This window comes from Pogona vitticeps, chromosome 6 (assembly GCF_051106095.1).
Source record: "Pogona vitticeps strain Pit_001003342236 chromosome 6, PviZW2.1, whole genome shotgun sequence".
NCBI lineage: Eukaryota > Metazoa > Chordata > Lepidosauria > Squamata > Agamidae > Pogona > Pogona vitticeps.
This window is the reverse complement of record NC_135788.1, coordinates 1,098,353-1,118,220: the sequence shown is the minus strand read 5'-3', so window position 1 is coordinate 1,118,220 and position 19,868 is coordinate 1,098,353. Positions and strand designations below refer to the sequence as shown.

General features: G+C 50.9%; 1 protein-coding gene and 1 long non-coding RNA gene across 9 annotated transcripts in view; one reads left to right on the top strand and one right to left on the bottom strand.

Moving 5' to 3' along the window:
- Window positions 1-2,903: 2,903 nt before the first annotated feature.
- The window catches only part of DHX30 (DExH-box helicase 30), a 31,131-nt gene continuing 14,166 nt past the window's right edge, over window positions 2,904-19,868 (top strand). For 2 of the 8 annotated variants that reach the window (XM_078378470.1, XM_078378469.1), the window contains exons 1-2: window positions 10,628-10,865; window positions 18,952-19,082. In XM_078378470.1, coding sequence (XP_078234596.1) covers window positions 10,718-10,865; window positions 18,952-19,082 — 279 coding nt within the window. In that variant the 5' untranslated portion in view covers window positions 10,628-10,717. Of the gene's footprint in view, window positions 3,064-4,432; window positions 4,548-10,627; window positions 10,866-15,794; window positions 16,105-18,410; window positions 18,429-18,951; window positions 19,083-19,868 lie in introns of those variants that run through there. The other 6 variants (XM_073002698.2, XM_073002697.2, XM_073002700.2 and 3 more) reach the window with 5 other exon arrangements.
- LOC144583771 (uncharacterized) lies at window positions 11,366-14,471 on the bottom strand. The gene is made up of 2 exons (XR_013537702.1): window positions 14,000-14,471; window positions 11,366-12,715 (listed from the first exon to the last, which is right to left on the bottom strand). It is a non-coding gene; the product is annotated as an uncharacterized LOC144583771 (long non-coding RNA).

Below are 19,868 nucleotides of genomic sequence, written 5' to 3'. Positions count from 1 at the left end.
ATTTTTAAATAGTATAGCATGCATAAACTGTATAAAAAAAGGCCACAGATCATTAGCTATTCCAGCAACCAGCAAGTTAACATTTAGTACATATTTATTTAAAACATTTTTACCCTCCCTTTCTCCTTAAAAAGGAAGCAGGGCAACTTACATCATTAAAAGACCATATTCAAAGCTAAAAACACTAAGTACTGCATACAAATACTACACTAAAAGACTGTAAACAAAAGAAACACCAAAAACACATTCAAAACTATAAGGCACCACCATCCATTTAAAAACCCTGTTCAGGCAGGCAGTCAGTCACTGAGGGAAAGCCTGCCTGAAAAGAAAAGTCTTTGTCCTCCTGGCCTCCAGTGGGAGGGAGTTCCAACGTCTGGGAAGAGACACAAAGAATGGCCCTCTCCAGTGCCCCCGCCAAACACACCTGTGAATATGGTGAGATGAGCAAAAGGCCCTCCCCTGAGGATCAGTGCTGAGAGCCAGGCTTTGTTGAGTTTTAGACTGAAAAATACAGCCCGCAAAAAGGTCAAGGAACTCTACCCAGCCACAAGGACTGGTGAACCCTAATTATTGTTTAGAATTGTTTTTAATTGTTTTTAGCTGTTTTAGCTTATAATGTTTGATGGAACCTGCCCAGAGTAGACTTTGTCTAAAAGGGTGGGATAAAAATCAAATAAATAAATAGACTAGCTAACAACACCCATCAATCAGTGACAGATCATCTCTCCCCTTATCACAACAATACACCCATAACAAAAAAAACCACCCTGATCACCATAATCACCCAATCTCCTGAAAAGGACAAAAAGCTGATCCCACAGCTACAAATACTCAACTATCTCACACACTACACCAGAACACAGAGTTCTAACTGAAGATGCCGGCCACAGAGGCTGGCGAAACGTTAGGAAGAAAAACCTTAAGAACACGGCCAAACAGCCAAAAAAAAAACTACAACAACCATTATCTGAGATAGTTTTCAGAGAGGTAGCCAGATTGGTCTGCTGTGGCATGTATCACAAAAAACAAAATAAAGCAATAACAAAAGAATTTTGGCACATTTACATTATTTACATTGTTAGTCTTAGATGTGCCCAAATACTGTTGCTTCTGTTTCTGTTGTACTTTGCAAGAGTAGACCTTTGATCTAGATGGGAGGGGTAGAAATCCAATAAAACAAATAAATAAATACTTCTTTTGAGATATGATCTGCTATATAAATTCTTACTCTTACCTTCATGTGATTCCTTCTGGTGGCTCATCCATTTCTAAAGGTTTGAAACAAAGGCTGCACAGCATTGTGGTCCACCATGAGGTCATAGAGAGAACCTCTTCCTCCTTCAGATTCAGCCACGTTTAACCTTAAAAAGGAGGTTTTAATTATTGTGTTAGGATTGTACGGCTAGGACGTTTCAAGGGTTCTTAAAAGATTTCCACATAAAGTGAGCAGGAGCTTCTCCACCCCTATTCTATGCAATTGCTAGGGAAAGAATACAGTACAGTGAAGTCAGTACCTCTTACTTCCCTGTAGACACATACAGGATTGCACTGTTACACACACTAAGCTCTTTCCAGATTTTAACACAAATGTGCCATAACAGATAGGTCCTATTCCTGCATCTTTTATAGCATCTTTTTGAGGAAATCCAGCACATGAACTTTATTCCCCCACTGGTCTCCATGTTCGGGGGGGGGGGGGGGAAGCTTCAACTGCTAGATTTCCTTTTTCCAGGCTCCAGTGAAAGAATCAGGGGCAGAGCCTGTAAGATCCCAGACAACCCTTGTGCTGCCCAAGTGGATTACTATTCAAAAACATTCAAGCATAATAAAATGCCTTAGTTTTTATTGTTCCAGAATACTTCTTGCTGTTTTAGGGCAGCCCTAGTTATCATCTTGGCTTAGGCTTTGAAACAGGAAATCATTCCTATTTTCATATGCAAATCACTGACATCTGAATTCCATTTACACTCTGCACCTTGTGTAGCTAGCTAACATTGGAAGGCAATATTGAGTAGAACTGTCAATCTATAATATGGGGGGAAACCATAATTGCTAATTCTCTGCCAGGCCCCACACTTTTGCAACAAGTGACTGAAACATTCTTTACACACTTTGTAAAAAGGCTTATCCTGCAGTTCTTTGTTAGTTCAGCAACACAACAGGACCCTAGGTTAAGAACCAAAGTGTGCCATCCAGGTGGCTGAAGTCTCAACTTTTTCAAATACACACACACACCCATACCATAGATCTACATAACAGTCTACCACACTTCAGCACTCGTGGTGGAATATAATCCAGAAGAAGAAGAAACAAATCAGTGGAATGAAAAGCTGCCTGCGAGTCAAGCAGGCATGCTCCCTCCTTGGATCCTAAAATGCTGTCTTAATTTCCTGTACTCAGATGGACGCCCAGTGTTGCTCCTGTCCACCGGATGGGTGGGAATTCTGCTGAGCTGCCCGTGGGCTCCTTTGGCAGACCCACCTTGGACAAAATCCCTGCAGACAGCCATGCAGGCACACAGGTGGGTGGCCGATCCGTTTCAGGTGGTAGTCCAACAGGTAGAGAGACCAGAGAAGGAGCGTGGAAGCCGGGGCAGGGTGTGTGTGGGGGCGGGAGAGGCAGAGCTGAAAGGAGAGACCACAGCGAGGACCAACACCGGCAAGGGGTGTGTGTGTGTGTGTGTGTGTGTGCGCGGGCGCCCCGCGTCTTCCCTCTCACCGGCTGGCCAACGGCGGCGGCGGCGTCCTCCTCCTCCTCGCTTCCTGCGCGCCTGTCCATCTTCCGCCTCCCTCGCCGGCCCCGCCCCCTCCGCCCTTCATTGGCGCGGCCCGTTGCCGTGGTGACAGGCGGGCCCTCCCCCGGCTCCGCGGCCGGGCGTTCGTCCGACACGCGTCAGGGACCGGAAGCCGCGGGGCTTCCTGGGAGTTGTAGTCCCGGCGCCTGAGAGGGAAACCAGCGGGCCGGCCGGCCAGCCTTCTTCCCATCCATCCTTCCTTCCTTCCATCGCCGCCGCCGCCGCCGCCGCTTCTGAGAGCGGAGAAGAGCCGTGCGGGGACGGAGGTCGGTAGCTTCTGAGGAACCGGGAGGGTCGCGGGATTCGCGGGGGGGGGGGGGGCGCGCGGCGGTCGGGGCTCGGGGCGCGGAGGCGTCGCGGCGGCGGCGGCCGAGGGGGCGGGGGCGGCTCGGAGCGGCCTCCTCCCTCCCTCCCTGGCGCCCGTCCTGAGAGGCTTGGTGGGGGGGCTGAGGGGGCGGGGGAGGGAAGAAAGACGGGGAAAGGGGGGGGCCCTCTGGCGCGAGGTGGAGAAAGCCGGCGGGGAGAGGGTGATGGTGGTGATGATGGCGGCGGCGGAGATGGGCGCGAGGGGGGGGCGAGCGGGCGGGCGGCGGGGGCCGCTTTTGTGAAGCGCGGAAGAAAGGTTTTGAATGGAGCGGTCGGGGGGGGGTCGCCGGTGCGTCTCGCGTGAGGGGGGGCGGGGGGGAGGGAGGGGGCGAGGGAGCCCCCGCAAGGCAAGGAGAGCGCGTCGTTCCCCCCCCCCTTCCGGAGGCGCCCGGGAGGCAGGATGCTGGCGGGGGGGGGAGCGAGAGAGAAAGAGAGAAAGAAGCCAGGACCTCTCGGGGGGGGGGGAAGGAGGAGGAAGAGGATGGAAGGCCGCCTTCGGGGCCCGGCGGGCGCTTCTTCCTCTCTCCCCCTCCCTCTCTTTTGCAAGCGGGCCGGCGGCTTTGCGGGAGGGGGGGGCGCCCGCGGGCCTTGGCCCAGGTGAGCACAGGTGACGGGAAGGCGGCCGGCGGGCATCCTCTGGCCTGCGGGCGACCGGCGAGGAGGAGGAAGGAGGAGGAGGAGGAAGGAAGGCCTGGAGGCACCGCCGGGGGTGGGGGGGGTGGGGGCCGGTTGCCGTGGGTGGTCGCCGCCGGGGTGAGGAGGGGCAAACCTCCGGGCGAGGAGACAGAGCCTCTTCCCCCCCCCCCGGCATGCCCTGAAGGGAAGAGAGCTTGGCGGCAGGTATCCTTCGTGCTCACCCTTTGCTCCGGATGGCTGGGCTGGGGGCGTCTTTTCTGATCTCGGGGTTGCAAAGGGGGTCCACAATTGGAATCGCTACTGCTTCTTCTGGGTGCTGTCCGATGTTCTTGAGATCATTTATTTCAGGTCGTTTGGTGCACTGAATTCTGAAGTTGTTGGTTTTTCGGTGGTTCACAGTTCCGAAAGCAGGCGCTTCTTTTCATTGAGCCTTCTTGCATCCTTTAGATTTTAATCAATGTAGCCCGAGTGGATCAGGCATGGAGATCTAAGTGAACTCTTTCAAAAATGGATTTTTCTTATCATAACCCGCGGAATTCCCGTAGAATCTCTGTGTTGCAAAAGGGAACTCTGGGGCCCGTAGTGCCCCCCACCTCCAAAAAAAAAAAAGAGTAACTCTTGAATTCTGATCTAACAGTCATGAATCTTCACTGGTAGCTCAGTTCTCTCTTCCTGGAAGGACAGCCGTCTCTACAGGAATATGGCAAAGGTTCCAGCCTCCTACCTACTCAACAGCCCCTCAAGTGAGGTTGGTTCTGACTTCCTTAAAGCCAGTCTGTTCTCTTTGGGACTCAGAAGACGTGGCAAAAGTGCTCTTCCTTAACCGGCCCCAAGCCCAATCCACAACTACTGGAGCAAATGAGCTGTTTTGGGCCCAGTATTGGTTGAAAAAGGTGCAGGAACCATTTACCTCTTGGGTGCAACTGTCATGGGAAATCTCTGTGTCTTTCAAGCTCTTTCTAGTAACACAACCAAACAGCAGCCCCTTCCTTCCAACAAACCAGGTTGTTCTGCATTTTGTCTTGATATCAGAGCTAGGCTTCTAACGTCTGCCAGGAGGAAAGAAGAGAGGAACTAAGGAAGGCCTAGGAAAGGGGTTTTCAGCATGCGCGGGGGGGGGGGGTCTTTTCATTCCTGTAAGGAGGACGGTAACCTCTCCTCTGCTTTACCCTCAAGGGCACCAGAACTTCTGTTTTTCTCGCGTCAGGCTGGATGTGATGATCTTTCCTTTTAAAACACGCTGGGCTGGCACAGACTCTTAAGGAGGGCCCCGTGTGGGACACAGTGACTAGAGACGGATAAGCACAGTGTTCCCTTTGCTTGCCCACAGACTTGGGAACCCCCTAAAGCAAAGCCCCAAGCTTGCTCTACAAGCCACAAAGGCTACTAATTAGGGCTGCTGGCTACTAATTAGGCCTGCCAGCTTCTGCATCCACTTTCGCTCTTGTGTCTTTCAAAACCGCTGCATAAGTATACCTTGGTGGGTGGTGCTGTACCACTCTGTGCTCTGGAAGGCCTCCTCCCGTGATTTTCCTGCAGTACAAACTGCAACTAAAATTATACAAGCAGGTTAGAATGCCGTGGGGTCGGGGAAGGTCAGGGGAATCTCCGCACCAGATAGGTTGTTATAACAATACAAAACGGCTTGTGATGATTTTCAGCCCTTTTGGCTCCATTTGGCTCAACATGTTGCTGGTGAGAACCACACCAAGTATTATGTTGCGTGCATGGTTGGACTGTGTGCCCTTAGTTTTCACAACCTGAGGTAACCACCAGGAAATAATAATGATCATACATTACAGTGGGGTCTCTACTTAAGAACTTAATCCGTATTGGAAGGTGGTTCTCAAGTTGAAAAGTTCTTATGTTGAATCTGCATTTCCCATAGGAATGCATTGAAAACCATTTAATCCATATCTGCTCTTTTCCATCCATAGAAACTACAGTGGAACCTCTACTTAAGAACTTAATCGGTTTTGGAATGGTGTTCTTAAGTTGAAACGTTCTTAAGTTGAAGCAAAATTTCCCATAGGAATGGACTGAAAACCAATTAATCCGTTCTGGCTGGGTTTTGTTGTTGTTGTTGTTGTTGTTGTTGTTGTTGTTATGTAGAGGTGCGTTCGTACATTGAAGCATTAGTTCCCATAGGAACTAATGCAAAGCTGGTTAATATGTACTCTACCACTAGGGGGAGAATTTTTTTTAAACCTAAGATGACCTAAGGTTAAAAAAAGAGCAGGAAAGGTTTTTTTTCCTGTTCTTATCTTGGATTTCTGTTCTCAAGTAGAAGCAAAATTTAGCAAATGGAGCTGTTCTTAAGTTGGATTGTTCTTAAGTAGGGACGTTCTTAAGTAGAGACCCCACTGTAATTTGGAAGAAGAGGGTGCTCTCTGGAGATGCTGAGTTAGACCAGGACTGTGGGATGATGAAAAGGTCACATGCCCACCTCCACTGCTGCAATTTTAACTTCCGAAAACAAGCACACACTAGTGAAGTATGCATTTATGGAGAATGAGGGTTTCTTCTTAAGAACATGATATCTGTTGTAAGTCAACATGACAGTGCTCTACTAAAAATCAGTTGTACCTGTTCTTTAAAAGAAGAGGAAATGTTGCATGTCACACTGAACACGAAAGAGTGAAAGAATAGGTTAAAAGTGTTAAGAGAACAAAATGATTTAAAAGATGTGGAGCCTGCATGGTTAAATTGTGAACTGGCCAGAGAGTGTTTTGACTATGGGGCAGTATACAAGCAGCACACTTTTAAAACTGAATAGAAGCCTGCCAATAGATAGGTAGAAATATTGCTGTCTTTTGAAAACAAAGCAGCACAGGGAAGTTATTAACACATCAAGGAATTGTTCATCTCTGGGGCATTCTCAGATTTCCAATGCGACAAGGATGACCACCACCGACACGTATTGGTTTGGTGAAAGATTCTATGAATGGGAGCAGTACCATATGTTGAACTTCTGGTTATGAAACTTGAATTATTTATTTAAAATATTTCTATCCCACCTTTCTCCTTAAAAAGGACCCAAAGTGGCTTACATCATTTAAAATACAATATTTAAAAGCTAAAACAGTAAGTATAAAAGGTTTAAAAGTTTAAGAAATAATTAAATAAGCATTATATTTTAAAAAATAAGTAAAATCAATCCTAAAACACATTTGAAACAGCACTTTTAACAGAGCACAAGAGCCCGTTTAAAAAAACCTTCTCAGGCCACCAGTCAATAAAGAAGAGAGCTTGTCTGACGGGAGTTAGATAGGTGCCATCAAGTTGTGACTGGCTTTTTTTAGATTAGGCATCCTTCAGTCTCCAGAGACTATGGTAATGTGCTCTGTATGGAGGACTTGGAACAGCGTCTAGTGTGGCTGAGAAGGCCAATTCAAGAGTGACAACAATCCCTTCCACACTGAAGACAAATGCAGTCTGTCCCCTGTCCAGCTCCCTGATTTTGCTGCTTTCGGGACTGCTTTTTGGCCTCAGCCTGCTGGACAAGGGTCTCTTCAAATTGGGAGAGGCCGTGATGCACCCCCTTGCCTCCAGGCTGAACGCTCAGATGTCAGGGTTTCGCATCTGTGGAGGTCCATTCCAAAGGCCTTCAGATCCCGCTTGCAGATCTCCTTGTATCGCAGCCATGGTCTCCCTCGGGGGCGATTTCCCTGCACTCATTCTCCATACAGGAGATATTTTGGAATCCGACCAGCAGCCGTTCCTGCAACATGCCCGAGCCAATGTAGACGTCGCTGTTTCAGTAATGTATACATGCTAAAAATTCCAGCTCGCTCTAGGACTACTGTACTCTATTTGGGACTTTGTGCGACTGGCTTCAAGTGACCCTAACAAGGCTTTCATGATAGGTGGGGTCTTTACGGAAAGTCTTTCCCATCCCCACCTCCCCAGTGAGTTTCTGTGATTGAGCAGAGATTCGAACCCTGGTCTCCGGAGTCCTCGCCTGTCGTACCCCGTAGCTGCAGCATAGCTGTGAAGGTGGGTTAATCCTCCCTGTCACGTGGGGTGGCTGGTAGAGGCCTTTTTCTCACTGGGGGCTCAGCACCTTGCCTTTGCAGCCTCCACTTGAGAGCTGCTGGCTGAGAAGCAATGGCCAGACAAAGGCAAGGCAGATCCTACGCTCAGTTTCTAACCATTCAGTGTTTGGGCTGGAGGGCAGATTACGAGGGGTTAATATGCTCTTGTATTTCAAAAGGCCAACTCAATACCATCACAGTCGACAAGGCCTCCCCAGACCTTTGGGCAGATAGGATTTTATCTTTTAAATACAGGTCAGTGTATCTAAGTCTTCACCCACTCTGTGCGATGACACATGCTAAAGCTTGGATTAAACCATGTTTCTGATGTGCTTTCAACTGGGCAGAGTCTCAGCCAGAGGAAACTGGGAGACTGAGGCACCTCCACCTGGGTCAGAGGACTGAAGCACTGTCGATTAGGCCTCCTTCCGTCTCAAGAGACGATGGGAACGTGCTCTGAATAGAGAGGTCTTAGAACAGCCTCTAGTGTGGCTGAGAAGGCCAATGTGGGAGCGACCCTCCCTTCCACACACCCTGCCTGCCCAAAGATCCTTCTCCTTGTGCCTTCATTGTTATCAGTAAGGGGGGGGGAGGATTTCTATGACATGTCATATTTTTTCCAGAAAGCTGTGTTTGAGCTTGTGGGTGGGTTGGAACATCTTTATGAGTAATCTGGTGAACTTGTAGAGAAAATGTGAACTTGTAAAGAAAATGTGAAATGTCATAGAAATCATCCCCCTGGTTATCCATTTATTAAAATATGCCTTTTTTATTTTGGAAAAAAAATCACAAAAATATTGTCTTGCATAAAAGTCATAAACTGCAATAAAATGCCCTGGCAGCTTCATTTATTTATTTGTTTATGAGTTAGTTAAGTTTTTATCTCACCAGCCTAGTGAAAAAGCACTACTCTGGGCAACTAACAACACTGGAAAACCAATGCCTGCCCACCGTCCACGAACACACACACACAAATAAGAACCAACAAACACAATTCTGCCTTTGACATGAAGTTTGTTGCCATCTTTAGGCTTTGGGACTTTTGTGTCTTTGTGGGACACGGAGCTTAGCTGGGAAGAATCCAGTGTTTCGCCCCAGGCTGCCCGCTCGTGGAGGATGATGCCCTTCCTTGGACATGGGGCCTCTGTGGCAGGCTCCGGATGTCTGGGCCGGGCTGCCCCCTGGTCCCATTGATGGGGACTGGGCTTTTAGGAACGGTTAGCCAGGCTGAATGTTCTCCACGGAGCTTTCTCGATTATCGGGAGACCTTCTCCCTGAGATCCGGTTGTTTCTCAGACAGAGGCCGTTTGTTGTGCGTTAAAGAGAAAAGCCGCTCCTGCTGAATTCGTTTTTCCAAGCCACTGTGGAAGACCCCGGTGCCTTGCCTTCTTCCTTTGGTTCTGCTCCCTTCTCTTTGCAGCCCCCAGCAGGGAAAAAATTCTTTACCCTTTGGAGGATTTTGATCCACCTGAGCCTAACTGGCCATCATGGTCTGAGCAGGATGTTCACAGATCAATGGGAACATCCATAAATTGCGAGGCGTCTCTGCAGTGCCTCTTTTCACAGTATTCGTAGTTGGGTGGTCTCCTCCTCTAAACCGGCTCTCTGCCTTTGCTACAGCCGAGGCCCTTGTGGGATCTTTTGCGGGGGGGGGGGGGGGGACGGCAAAGTTATTTCCCTGGCTTTCAGTCCCAGGCATCTTGCCGGATCTTGGGCCAACCCTGAATACTACGAATAGTTTGGCTGCCGCACTCCCCCTCTTTCTTGAAGGGCCTCCCCTCTCTCCCAGCAGGGCACTCAGGTGATGGTAGTCGTTGTGTCAGGAGGAGCTCGGGAGGAACCTCCTTCCTTCCCTCCCCCGAAGAGACCCGCCAGTGGGGCTCGGTGGGGCTCGCAGCATCACTATGCGGACCAGAAGCCGGGGCAGGTGGAACGCTCTTCTTCAGCACATTCCCGGGATGTCCTTCTCTCTGTGGAGTAAGGTGGGGGGGGCAAAGGGGACTGCATAGGGCTGCCCAGGATGCCTGTCCCAGTGCCCGCCTCCCCAACAGCTGTTAAATCAGGTCTGGTCTTTTGGCCACAGCTGGACAGAACACCAAAGCGTGGATGAATGCATTTTCCCCATCGGCCTTTCAGGGTTGAATGTCAACATCTTTCAGAAGCACAGATCCTTGTTTCAAAAGCAAGGAGTCTGCAAGCAGTAACTTTTTCCATTTTTCAGGAAGTTAAACTAGCAACATGAAAGGATCTCTGTATCACAGAAGGATCCAGGAGTTGTTTTGAATCTAAATGGCATTTTCCCCCTCTAACAATGGCCAGTCACTCCCCATCAGGAGGCCAGGAAGTGGCTTTCTGCTGAGCCAGACCCCGGCTGTCCCTCTAGCCTTGTCTGGTCTGCTCTGACTGGCCGTCATGGCTCTCCAGGGCCTTTGGGTGGGAAGCTTTCGACGGTTTCCTGGAGATGCCGGGGACTGAACCATGCAAGCCAGGTCCTTGGCTACTGAGCCACGTAGAAGAAATAAACCTTTGGGATGCTGTGATTTTATAAGGCGAGAGCCAGTGTAGTTAGTGGTGAGAGCGCTGGAGTAGAATTTAGGGGCGCTGGGTTCAAATGCCCCCTGGGTCGTGAAATGCACTGGGTGACCCTTGGCTAAGTCAAGTTCTCTCCGCTACTCTACCTCACAGGGTTGTTGTCAAGATAAAGAGGGAAGGAGGAGAACCATGGATGCTGCTTGGGCGGCGGTGGCGGCGGGGTGGGGGGTGGGGGAGAGACACAGGGTATTAATGGGTCAGATAATAAGAGTGGATGCCCTTCTGTGCATAAGGCTGATGCTTTTGGGTGCATTTCCAGGAGCGAGGTCACACAGGCCACCACATTTGGAGCATGAGGAGTGTTCTGGTTGGAGGGTGGCATGCCATGCTTCAAACGGTCCTTGACATCTCCAGCTTTGACTCCTCACTGTTTTGTTTTTCCAGGAATTTGGACCCTTTCGCGGCACCGGAGATGTTCTCCCTGAATTCATGTAGAAGAGGTAAGCAGCAGGCGGGCCAGAAAAGGCGGGGGGCACCGGGGGGGGGGAGCACCCTGTCTGAATGCCTGGATAGGGAGCTCTGGAACGAGCTGGAGGTGGTGAGAAAAGTTCCTTTCTTGGGGCTGGAACTCAAGGAGCCGCTGGTCTTTAGAAAGCGACTTTTCCAAATCCTGGAAATAGTTAAAGAGCATCGGGGGAGGGGGGGCTGGTTTCTATTTTCTGTGCCCTAATGTGCCTTCTCCTTCATCTGAAGTGTCCTCAGACACACAAAAACCTATGAAAACCCAGACCACCTTAGAGGTGCAACTATTTCCAGTCTCAACAGCAATGACAGACTACATGGCCCCCTGCTACATCATCTTTCTCAAGTCCTGGTCTTCGATTCCTTTTCCATCCATCAGACCCTTTGTGAGACCACTATGGTCATGTAAGAAATTCCGCACACCTTCTACCAACATAAATTTCAAGGCCTCATCTTGACCTTGCTGGCTTGGGGTGGCTGTTTTTTTTTTCCATATGGGCCACCTGAAAGGGGTGGGGAGCAACAGAAACAGCAGCAGCAGCAGCAACAGTGGGGGTTTAGAAGAGGGAATGTTGCAAGTCCTCTGTTGAACCATCTCACGCCTTTCTGTACTACAGTCCTCTAGAGAGGCTATATTTACTACAGCCATTCCTGTCGCCTAGCACTGGTGGGATCCTGACACTCATGGTCTCTTTCAGGAGTCCAGTCAAGATGCCTCTGAACGGTGCACAAGAAAAAAATGAACGTGGCTGCAGTCCTCTGTAAACTTGTATCTCTGCTCGTGTTTGGGATGTGAAAGATTTGCACAGTAGCTTTTCAGTAACTAGATGGCTCATTAGGTGTTCCGGAAAAGACCCACGTGGCCTTCCGTGGGAACATCTGATGCCGTTCCTAGGCACCCTGCAAGTCCCCGTCTCTCTCCAAGTGCTAGTCTTTACACTGGCTTTCCCACAGAGTAGGTTTGGTTTTATACCTGATTTGAAGCAGCCAGAAAAGACACCACCTTCTATGCTCCGAGTTGTCCGGCCGCCTTACTAGGGTGTCTGTCATCAGGGTGGAGTGATCGGCGTCCTTTCAGGTTCTCGTCTCCTCCCTTTTGCTTAATCAAAACTGTTCTTTAGTCCTTATCACTTCTCCGCATTAATTGCTCCAGCCAACTGTCCCCCCTTCTCGTTGACCTTTAAACGAGGTGCTTGAGCAGGAAAGAAGCATTCCTCATTGTGGGTTCAACGGAAGTGAGGCGGGAGACCTTTCTCTTTCTGCTCAATGACGTCCCAGCTCCTACTGGGCTGACAGAAGGTCCCCAAGGCCTTTCGAGGAATGTTCCCCTAAGTGTCAGTGATGAGGGCGACACAGGCTGAATCAGGTGCAGCTGAGAAGGTCACTCGGGATGGTGTGAAGAGAGCCAAAGCCAGTGAAGCCTCCTCCCAGTGAAGGCTGGTGGTTGGTCCTGGAGTCTTTGGTGGGGTTGGGGTTGGAGAAGAAAGTGGCCGAGGCTTCCCTGTCTGCCCCGGCAAGGCTCAGCCAAGGCGGGATCTCTCCCCTTGGAGACCCAAGAGGCTTCCTAGCGCCTTGGCTCTAGGACAAACTGTCACACTGAAGTGCTGTCAAATGATATCTGGCGTTTAATAAAGAGGCTGATGACTTAGGAAATATGAAGAAGGCTGACACTGGGCATCTTTCCTACCGGGGGCTTGATCGGGGCTGAAACGTTGGGTAGACTTTTCCGTGACAAACCACTAGCCCTCCCTTCTGTGCAGGTTCTTGCCCATTCTTGGTGTCTTCCTTCCGTTCTGTGTCGTTGTGCACCCCGCTCTCCTCTTTTCGCCTGAAAATAAAGCATTTCAAGAGGCTGTTCCTTTACTGTCAAGTGTTTTGCCCTCTCTGCCCCTTCTTCTCGAGCGTAGGTGTGGAAAACCCAGCGGCCCCTCCTTCCTCACCAGTTCTGACTGGGGAAGCTTCTTGTGCCTAAAGCCAAGCCCTGCTCTTTGTCACGGTTTCCCTACTATGCTAGATTTCCCAAATAGATCCAGACCTTCTCCTCCCACCCAATGTCTTCCTTCTCCTGCTTTTGTCTCACTCCTTGTCCTGTCCTTCCAAATAGTGGTCTTTCGTACATCACCACCACCCCATCAGGGGCAGACCAAGCATCTCCCCCATGCCACCCCCAAAAGCAACCTTCTGCTTTTGGCATTTTTGTTCATGTGTTTCATTCCTCCACTTCTGGCTCTTTTTTCACCAGTTTGGTGATGAGAAAACTTTTGATTTTTTAAAAAAATATGGTTTGTGATGATGGTCATGTGCCTGTTTATGCTGTTTGAGCAGCCAAAGGACAGCTTAGGACAAGACGAGAAAGCACTCTGTGAGGTTTATCAGGAGTAGAGATGTAAAATTTCTGAAAACTCTCATTTTTTCCAGAAAAACACATGTTTTTTTCTGGAAAAAATGGAAATTTTCAGAAATTTTACATCTCTGCAGAAGGTACAAGCTAGGCATGTCATCCCAGTACAGTGTTAAGAGCGGAAATTCAAATCCTCTCCATCCTCTAGATGCCGTTTCAACGATGTAGCTGTTCTGCCAATCACTAAATCCAAAGAAGGACTCTAGCAATAGCGTAAGGAAAACACCAGTTTCCCTGCAACTGGATTATTTATCTTGGCAGGAACTGTGTATTTCCTGATTCCTGCCAAAGTTGGACTCCGTGAGCTGGGGGTCCCTCACAGCTTCCACACTTCCATGTTTCCCGACACCCACACCAGGATCCCCCAGCCTTGGCTGCTGAAGGTACCCTGGCCTCTCTTTCTGGCTGCTGAGACCTGCCCACCGTTGTTCTTTTAAGGTGCCTGTTGCCCAGAATTGTCCACCGCTTCCCCCGAGATTGGGGATGCAGGTGCAGTTCTCCCCTTGGGGGGGGGTTGGGAAGGATGTTCCCCTGTAACAGAGACCTGTGCAAGAGACCCATTCTTCTGTCCTCAGCTGCAGTGGACATTGGGCCCAGCTCCCTCGGTGTTCACCTTGGGTTCCTCTGTGGGCCAGCAATATGGTTTTGTAAAGATGAGTGGGTGGGTTGTGTGTGGCTGGTGTACAAAGCTGACAACAGGTCTGCGCTCACCAGTCCCTGGTGCTTGTTGTGGCCCATGGATCCGGCCCTCCTGACGGGCTCGTAGGCTGCTTTTTTCCCCCCAGGCCATGTTTCAGCAGGAAGAGGTAAGTGTCCCGCTGGCCGCTCCTGCGGGTGGATTGCTTGGTGTCTTGTCCTTTGGCTGCCTCTGCTCTGCATTTCTCCTCATACCAGCTGCGGGAGCTTGCATAGGTTCGGACTGTGTTTGTCTCCATGAGCTTTCTCTGGGACTCCGTTGCTCCGTGTCGTGGGTTTGCTCTTTGCTCTCCACCTTTTCTGTTTCTAACTGCAGAAGCCGTCCTCGGTGGCATCTCCTGCTAATAAAATCTGGATTTGTTTCTCAAAGGGGGCCTAAAAACAGGCGTTCGGTGCTGGGGGGAGGCAGCCCTCCTTGCCTGTCTGTGGCTGCAGCTGAAGCCCTGCAGTGCCTTTGGGTTGCTCGTGCCAAGAGCCCTGGACGGCAGCTCCCGGCCAGCACCACAAGTGGCAAAGGCTTTTGGGAGTTGCAGTCCGAGAACACCCGGGTGACCCACGGTCAGGAACCGCTGCCCTAGGGAATCTGAAAACGTGTCCCGGCTGGGCTTTGCGCTCTGGGCCCAGCCCTGTGCTCAGTGTTGTTAACCCTTGCCATCCCATGCTCTGCCAGCCACCATTCTAGACCATGTGGTGTGTGTCTTTGTGTGTGTGTGTGTGTGTGTGCTACATGATGTGGAAATATAGTTACAGCCGTGTGCCATGCTGCTCATATCATGCGCCGCAGGACGCCCTTGCGCCACCGAAGAGCACAGTCAGGATCCTCTCGCCCAATGATGCATTCCCACAAGGTGTAGTTGCCACAGCCTCCTCGGCTCTACGAACCGGCTTCCTTACAGCAATGTGGGACTTGGGAGCCCTTTCTTGGCCACGTGACACTTCTACCCACAAAGTCGGTGGCTTAGCATTACCCACCTTCAATGGAGGCTGTGTTGGCCACTGGGTCTTGGGTGTTGCAGGACCTGGCGTGGCTCCAAAGACGTGGGTTTTCCCCCTGCTTGCTCCTCTCTGGGAGTGTTCCCTGCGCACGGGGGCACTCTGCTCCCCGAGGCCGGATGCTCTCCGCTCAGTGGTTTTGCACTGGGTGCCGAGCAGAGCCCTCCGGCTGCCCAGTTCCCCTTCAAGAGGTCTGAGAAAGGATGCAGGGCTCCAGTGTGTTCTTGAAGGCTTTCACGGCCGGGATCTGATGGTTGTCGTGGGTTTTTTGGGCTCTTTGGCCATGTTCTGAAGGTGTTCAGGTTTCAGCCCCTTCAGAACATGGCCAAAGAGCCCGAAAACCCCACAACAATGATGCAGGGGTCCCTTGACTCAGGACCCCCCCCCCAGGTCGTCTTCTTGAGCTAAGGGACCCCCCCCCCCCAGGGCGCCTACTTTGACCCTAAAACAGAGGGGTGGGGACATGGCGGGGCAGGGGGGTAAGCTGGCAAGCTTTCTGGGGGGCCCAAGGTAGGAGGTGTCCCTGGGGTCCTCTGGAGGTGGAGGGGCCTCCTCTTCCTCCTTCCAGAGAGGCCTGGCTGTGGCAGAAGGGGGGGGCTGCCCTTCCTTGGAGTGCCAGGGGAGCGCCTTCCCGAGTGCCTCTCTGGGACTCCCCACCACCACCACCACCACCTTTCCGTCCCGGTCGCCGCAGGGCTCCTGGCAGTTCCCTCAGGCGCCCTCCAGGGGGCGCGGGGGATATCCCTGCGGCGCCGGCGCGGCCCTTCTCTCTCCTCGCCTCGTCTCCTCCGGGCCGGAAGGAAGCGGCGGCGCGCGTGTGCCGGGTGCTCGCCTTCCTTCCAAGATGGCGGCGACCGGCCGGCTCCTGCGGACGCTGGTGGTCGGGGCCGTGGGGCCGCTCGGGGGGACGCGGCCCAGGCTGGGCGGCGGTGGCGGCCGCGGCATGTGGCGGAGGGCCCTGTGCGAGCGCGCGTGCGGGGCCGAGGTGGCGCCGGAGGAGCGGGAGAGCGAGGGCGGCATGAGCTGCGAGGAAGAGCCGCCGGCCGCGGCCCCCTTGGCCTCGGGAGACGATGACGAGGAGGAGGCGGCGGCGGCCCAAGGGCTCCGCGGGGCTCCCTTCGGCACGGGTGAGGCGTTCCCTCCGTCCGGGAAGAAGGCAGCGTGACTACAAGGCCCACACTCCCCCATCCGCGGGGAGTCTGGGGCTTCGCACGGGGAAAAGGCCGCATTTCCAATCACGGGCGGGGAGGGGGGCTCCCGTCCCCTTGGCTCCCCCGTTCCCTGCGGGCTGAGACCGTGGGGCGGAGGAGAGGTGTGTCGTGCCCCCCCCCCCAAGGTCACGCATGTAGATCGCTTGGCGGGTTCTGTTGGTGAGGGCGGCTTTCTGGCCAGGCCAGGCCCGGAAGGGAGCGCCTTCCCCTCTTCCAGGGTACTTTTCAACCCCCAAAGCGGCAAAGCCTGCTCTAGCCGTGACTCGTGGAAACCTCTAGTCAAGACCACAAGCCAAGCCATCAAACCTCCTCGTAGTCTGCCCGGTTTTCACTTCCGAAGCCCCTGGACTGACTCTCCAAGGCGCTTTTTGCACCCGTGCCATTGACCTGACCTTCCAGGTTAAGAAATGTTTTTTGTCAGCACCTGCCTGCTGCGGAAGGATAGTATTTAAGGAAAGACTCCACAGCTGGTGAGGGGCAGCTCCCTGACGGTTTAGTAGAATGGATTTTTATCAGCCAGAAAACAAAAAAGAAATGTAAGATACTCCTTAGTAGATTTTTTTTTCGTCACCTGTTTGTGCTGGACCTTTTTCTTCCACCTCTGGGTGCTGTCAGTTCACATGCCAGTTTATGTTGTGAAGTACAGAGCTCTCTGTGCAGTTTACACCTCAAAACATGTCCCCTTTGATAATATATACAAAAGTTTGCTCAGTTCAGAATATTGTCTTCCACAATCTACTTTATGAGCAGCTTCTTCAAGAATGGTAGCGGTGCTCATGGGGAAGAAGGTGGGGGGGGTGGCTTTTCTCTCAAAACATCCCGGTCTTCCTGCCCAGCTTGACCCTGTCGTAGGCACTGTGCTTCAAAATGTGTTTGTTTCTTCAGCTTAAAGGGTCCTTTTATAGCACAATTTGCTCAAAAGGGAGGATCATGTCTTTCTTTCAAAAGAAGGCCACCACAAGTAACAGTAGTCTGAAACTGTTCTAAAGCGAGCTACACCAGAACTTATTCCAGTGGGGTTGTAGGTCTGAGTCTACTTGGGCTTCAGTAAAAGATGCAGTCTATCTCAGAACACCAGGTGAGGATGCAAGCCAGCCGTCCTGCCACATTGCTTGAATGGTCAGCTTGGCTACAAGCTTGAGTCATCTTTCCAGAGTATGCCGCTCTGAGGAACGGAAAACACAAAAATGGAAAATACAAGTGCTGTAGTACTAAAAATCCAGTCAAAGCAGTAATGCAAAGCAGTGTATCTAAAAACCGCACACAGGTGGCTGGTTACTGAGGGAAGGCTTGCCTGACGAGAAAGGTCTGCTTGCAGAAGGACAGCCAAGATCGGGCCAGCCTGGCCTCTTAAGTGGGAGGGAGTTCCAGTTTGGGAACAGCCACAGAGAAGGCCCTTCTCTCCCGTGTCCCCACCAGACGCACCTGTGAAGGTGGCAGGACAGAGGAAAGGCCTCTCCTGATGAACACCTGAGCCGGCTCATAACGGGAATTATACTCTTTAAGATAGCTTGGACCCAAGCCATTTAGCATTTAAAATCAGTGCTTTGAATTGTGCCCAGTAACAGTGGAGCAGCTGTAACACGGAAAGTTATGTGATCCCTGTAAGCAGCTCCAGTCAGCAGTTTGCATATGCTTTTCTAGATAAAGCTGCATGGGCATATTTTCTCACTCTCTGGAAGTGGGCTGCAGTCCATGAAAGCGTATGCAACTAATGGCTACACAAGTGTTAATCTGTTTTTCTGTATATCCTGATATATACTACCCGATATTCAAAGGGGATCTGTCAGCACCACTTAAGGACCACCATTAAGCCATCCCAGGGGCAGCTGAGTGTCCTTGAGGACCTCTTTTTAATTTCCATTCCCCTTTGTACTCCTCTCTCTCTCTGTCTCCCTTCCTGTTGGGCTAACTGTATGAGGCTGCACTCCACGTATCTGAAGACATGGTCCATGATCAGCAAAGCTTTAGCGTCTTCCCATTTTAATCAGCTACTGCTCTGTGCAAAAATGTTGCCGGATGTATTTTCTGTTGGAGAATGTCTCGAGGACCAGTGTAGGAGGTTATTGCTGGTGACATGACAGGAGAATGCCTCAGCTACTCCTTGTGTTCTCATATGTGGTTTTTGTATGAGTGGTGGGGTTGGGATTGCAGATCACCCTAGCTATTTATCCCATTGTTTTTTATACTGTGGATCTTTTCCTTTTTTGCTTTCCTCTTAGATAGGACAATGCAAGTAGGTGAGTTACTTTCACTTCCCCTTCTTCATGATTTGTGGGTCTAGTTGTTGCCACGGTAATTAAGAAAGAGTGTGTGTTTCTGGGAGGCGAGTCTCTGTAACCTGGAACGGATTTCCCTTGAACTGTTCTATGAAAACCTTTAAGTTGTTAGAGGCCCAGCTCAGACCTCTGAGCCAAGCAAGCACAGGTGTGGGATGACTTTAACTGGAATTTTCCAAAGCAAAATACTGAGCGATGCTACATGCCTTCATGTGTTGAAAGTTCATTATGTTGCTATATGACCAGGGTGTTTTTTTTTTCTTATTGTCTGCTCACGGAGCAGTTAGATGTAGAAATCATGAGAGGGAGCCTGTTTACTTGTGCTACAAGTTATGGGGAAGCCAGTTAGGTTTTGGGTGGTGTGCTCTCTGCTAATTTAGGGCAAGGCTCAGCTCACACAGATGCTAAATGAATTGCATGTTCTGTGCTGTGAAATACCAGTGTAATTTCCTGGCTGAATTTCTTCGCCTTTTTTTCCTTTCAGATTCAAGGGATTTGTTGAAGGAATTTCCCCAGCCTAAAAATCTGCTCAACAGTGTTATCGGAAGAGCCCTTGGAATCTCTCACGCCAGAGACAAGCTGGTGTACATCCATACCAATGGGCCACGGAAAAAGGTAGGTTGGTTTTTTAAAATCTCCTGTTTGCCATGTTGTGGCAAACTGTAGAAGACCGAAGATATTTCCTGCTTTTTTACTCCTGTGCTCTTCCTGGCATCATTAGGCCTTGGCTCTTGAAAGAGCTTCCGTATGCCTTGTGACACTCCCACCCTTCTTGGAAATGGGCCACACTTCCCATGACAGCCATCTTGTGAGGGTGCCTGCAACACCTTCTAGGTGGGACTTTGAAACTCTAGGTGCCCCTGCCGGGACAAACTTACTGGGGACCCCTGGTGCAAAAAATAAATGCAGGCTCTTGTGCTCTGAATTAAGGGCATGATAGAGATTTATAAGTTCAGTTCTTCTAGCTGGGCAGAATTATGGCATTCTCAACTTGTGGCCTGACCAGCTGGCCATGGCTTCCGTGTGCCCTTCCCTCCCCACCCTCATTTTCCAAGGCTGCCAACCAAATCCTAGTGAACCCGTTCCTCATGCTTCCCCGCAGGAGGAGGGTCTGGTTTCCGGGCAGAATTGTGCTCCACCAGAGTTGAACTGCTCAGTCTTTTTTGTGGTGTACTTTTAATTTCATGGCTCAGGGATGTTCTTGCTATAGGATCTCCTTCTCTCTTGTTCACGGTGCTCAAGACAGCATTCACGTTTCTTCCTTTCGACAGGCAGCTTTGATAGTCCTAAGAAGAGCAAGCAGCCCAAGGCCACCCAGAAAGTTTCCTGGCCAGGGGCGATGGGAACCCCATTTCCCCCCCAGTCTCCATCCAGTGTAGTAACCCCTACGCCAGTCTGGTG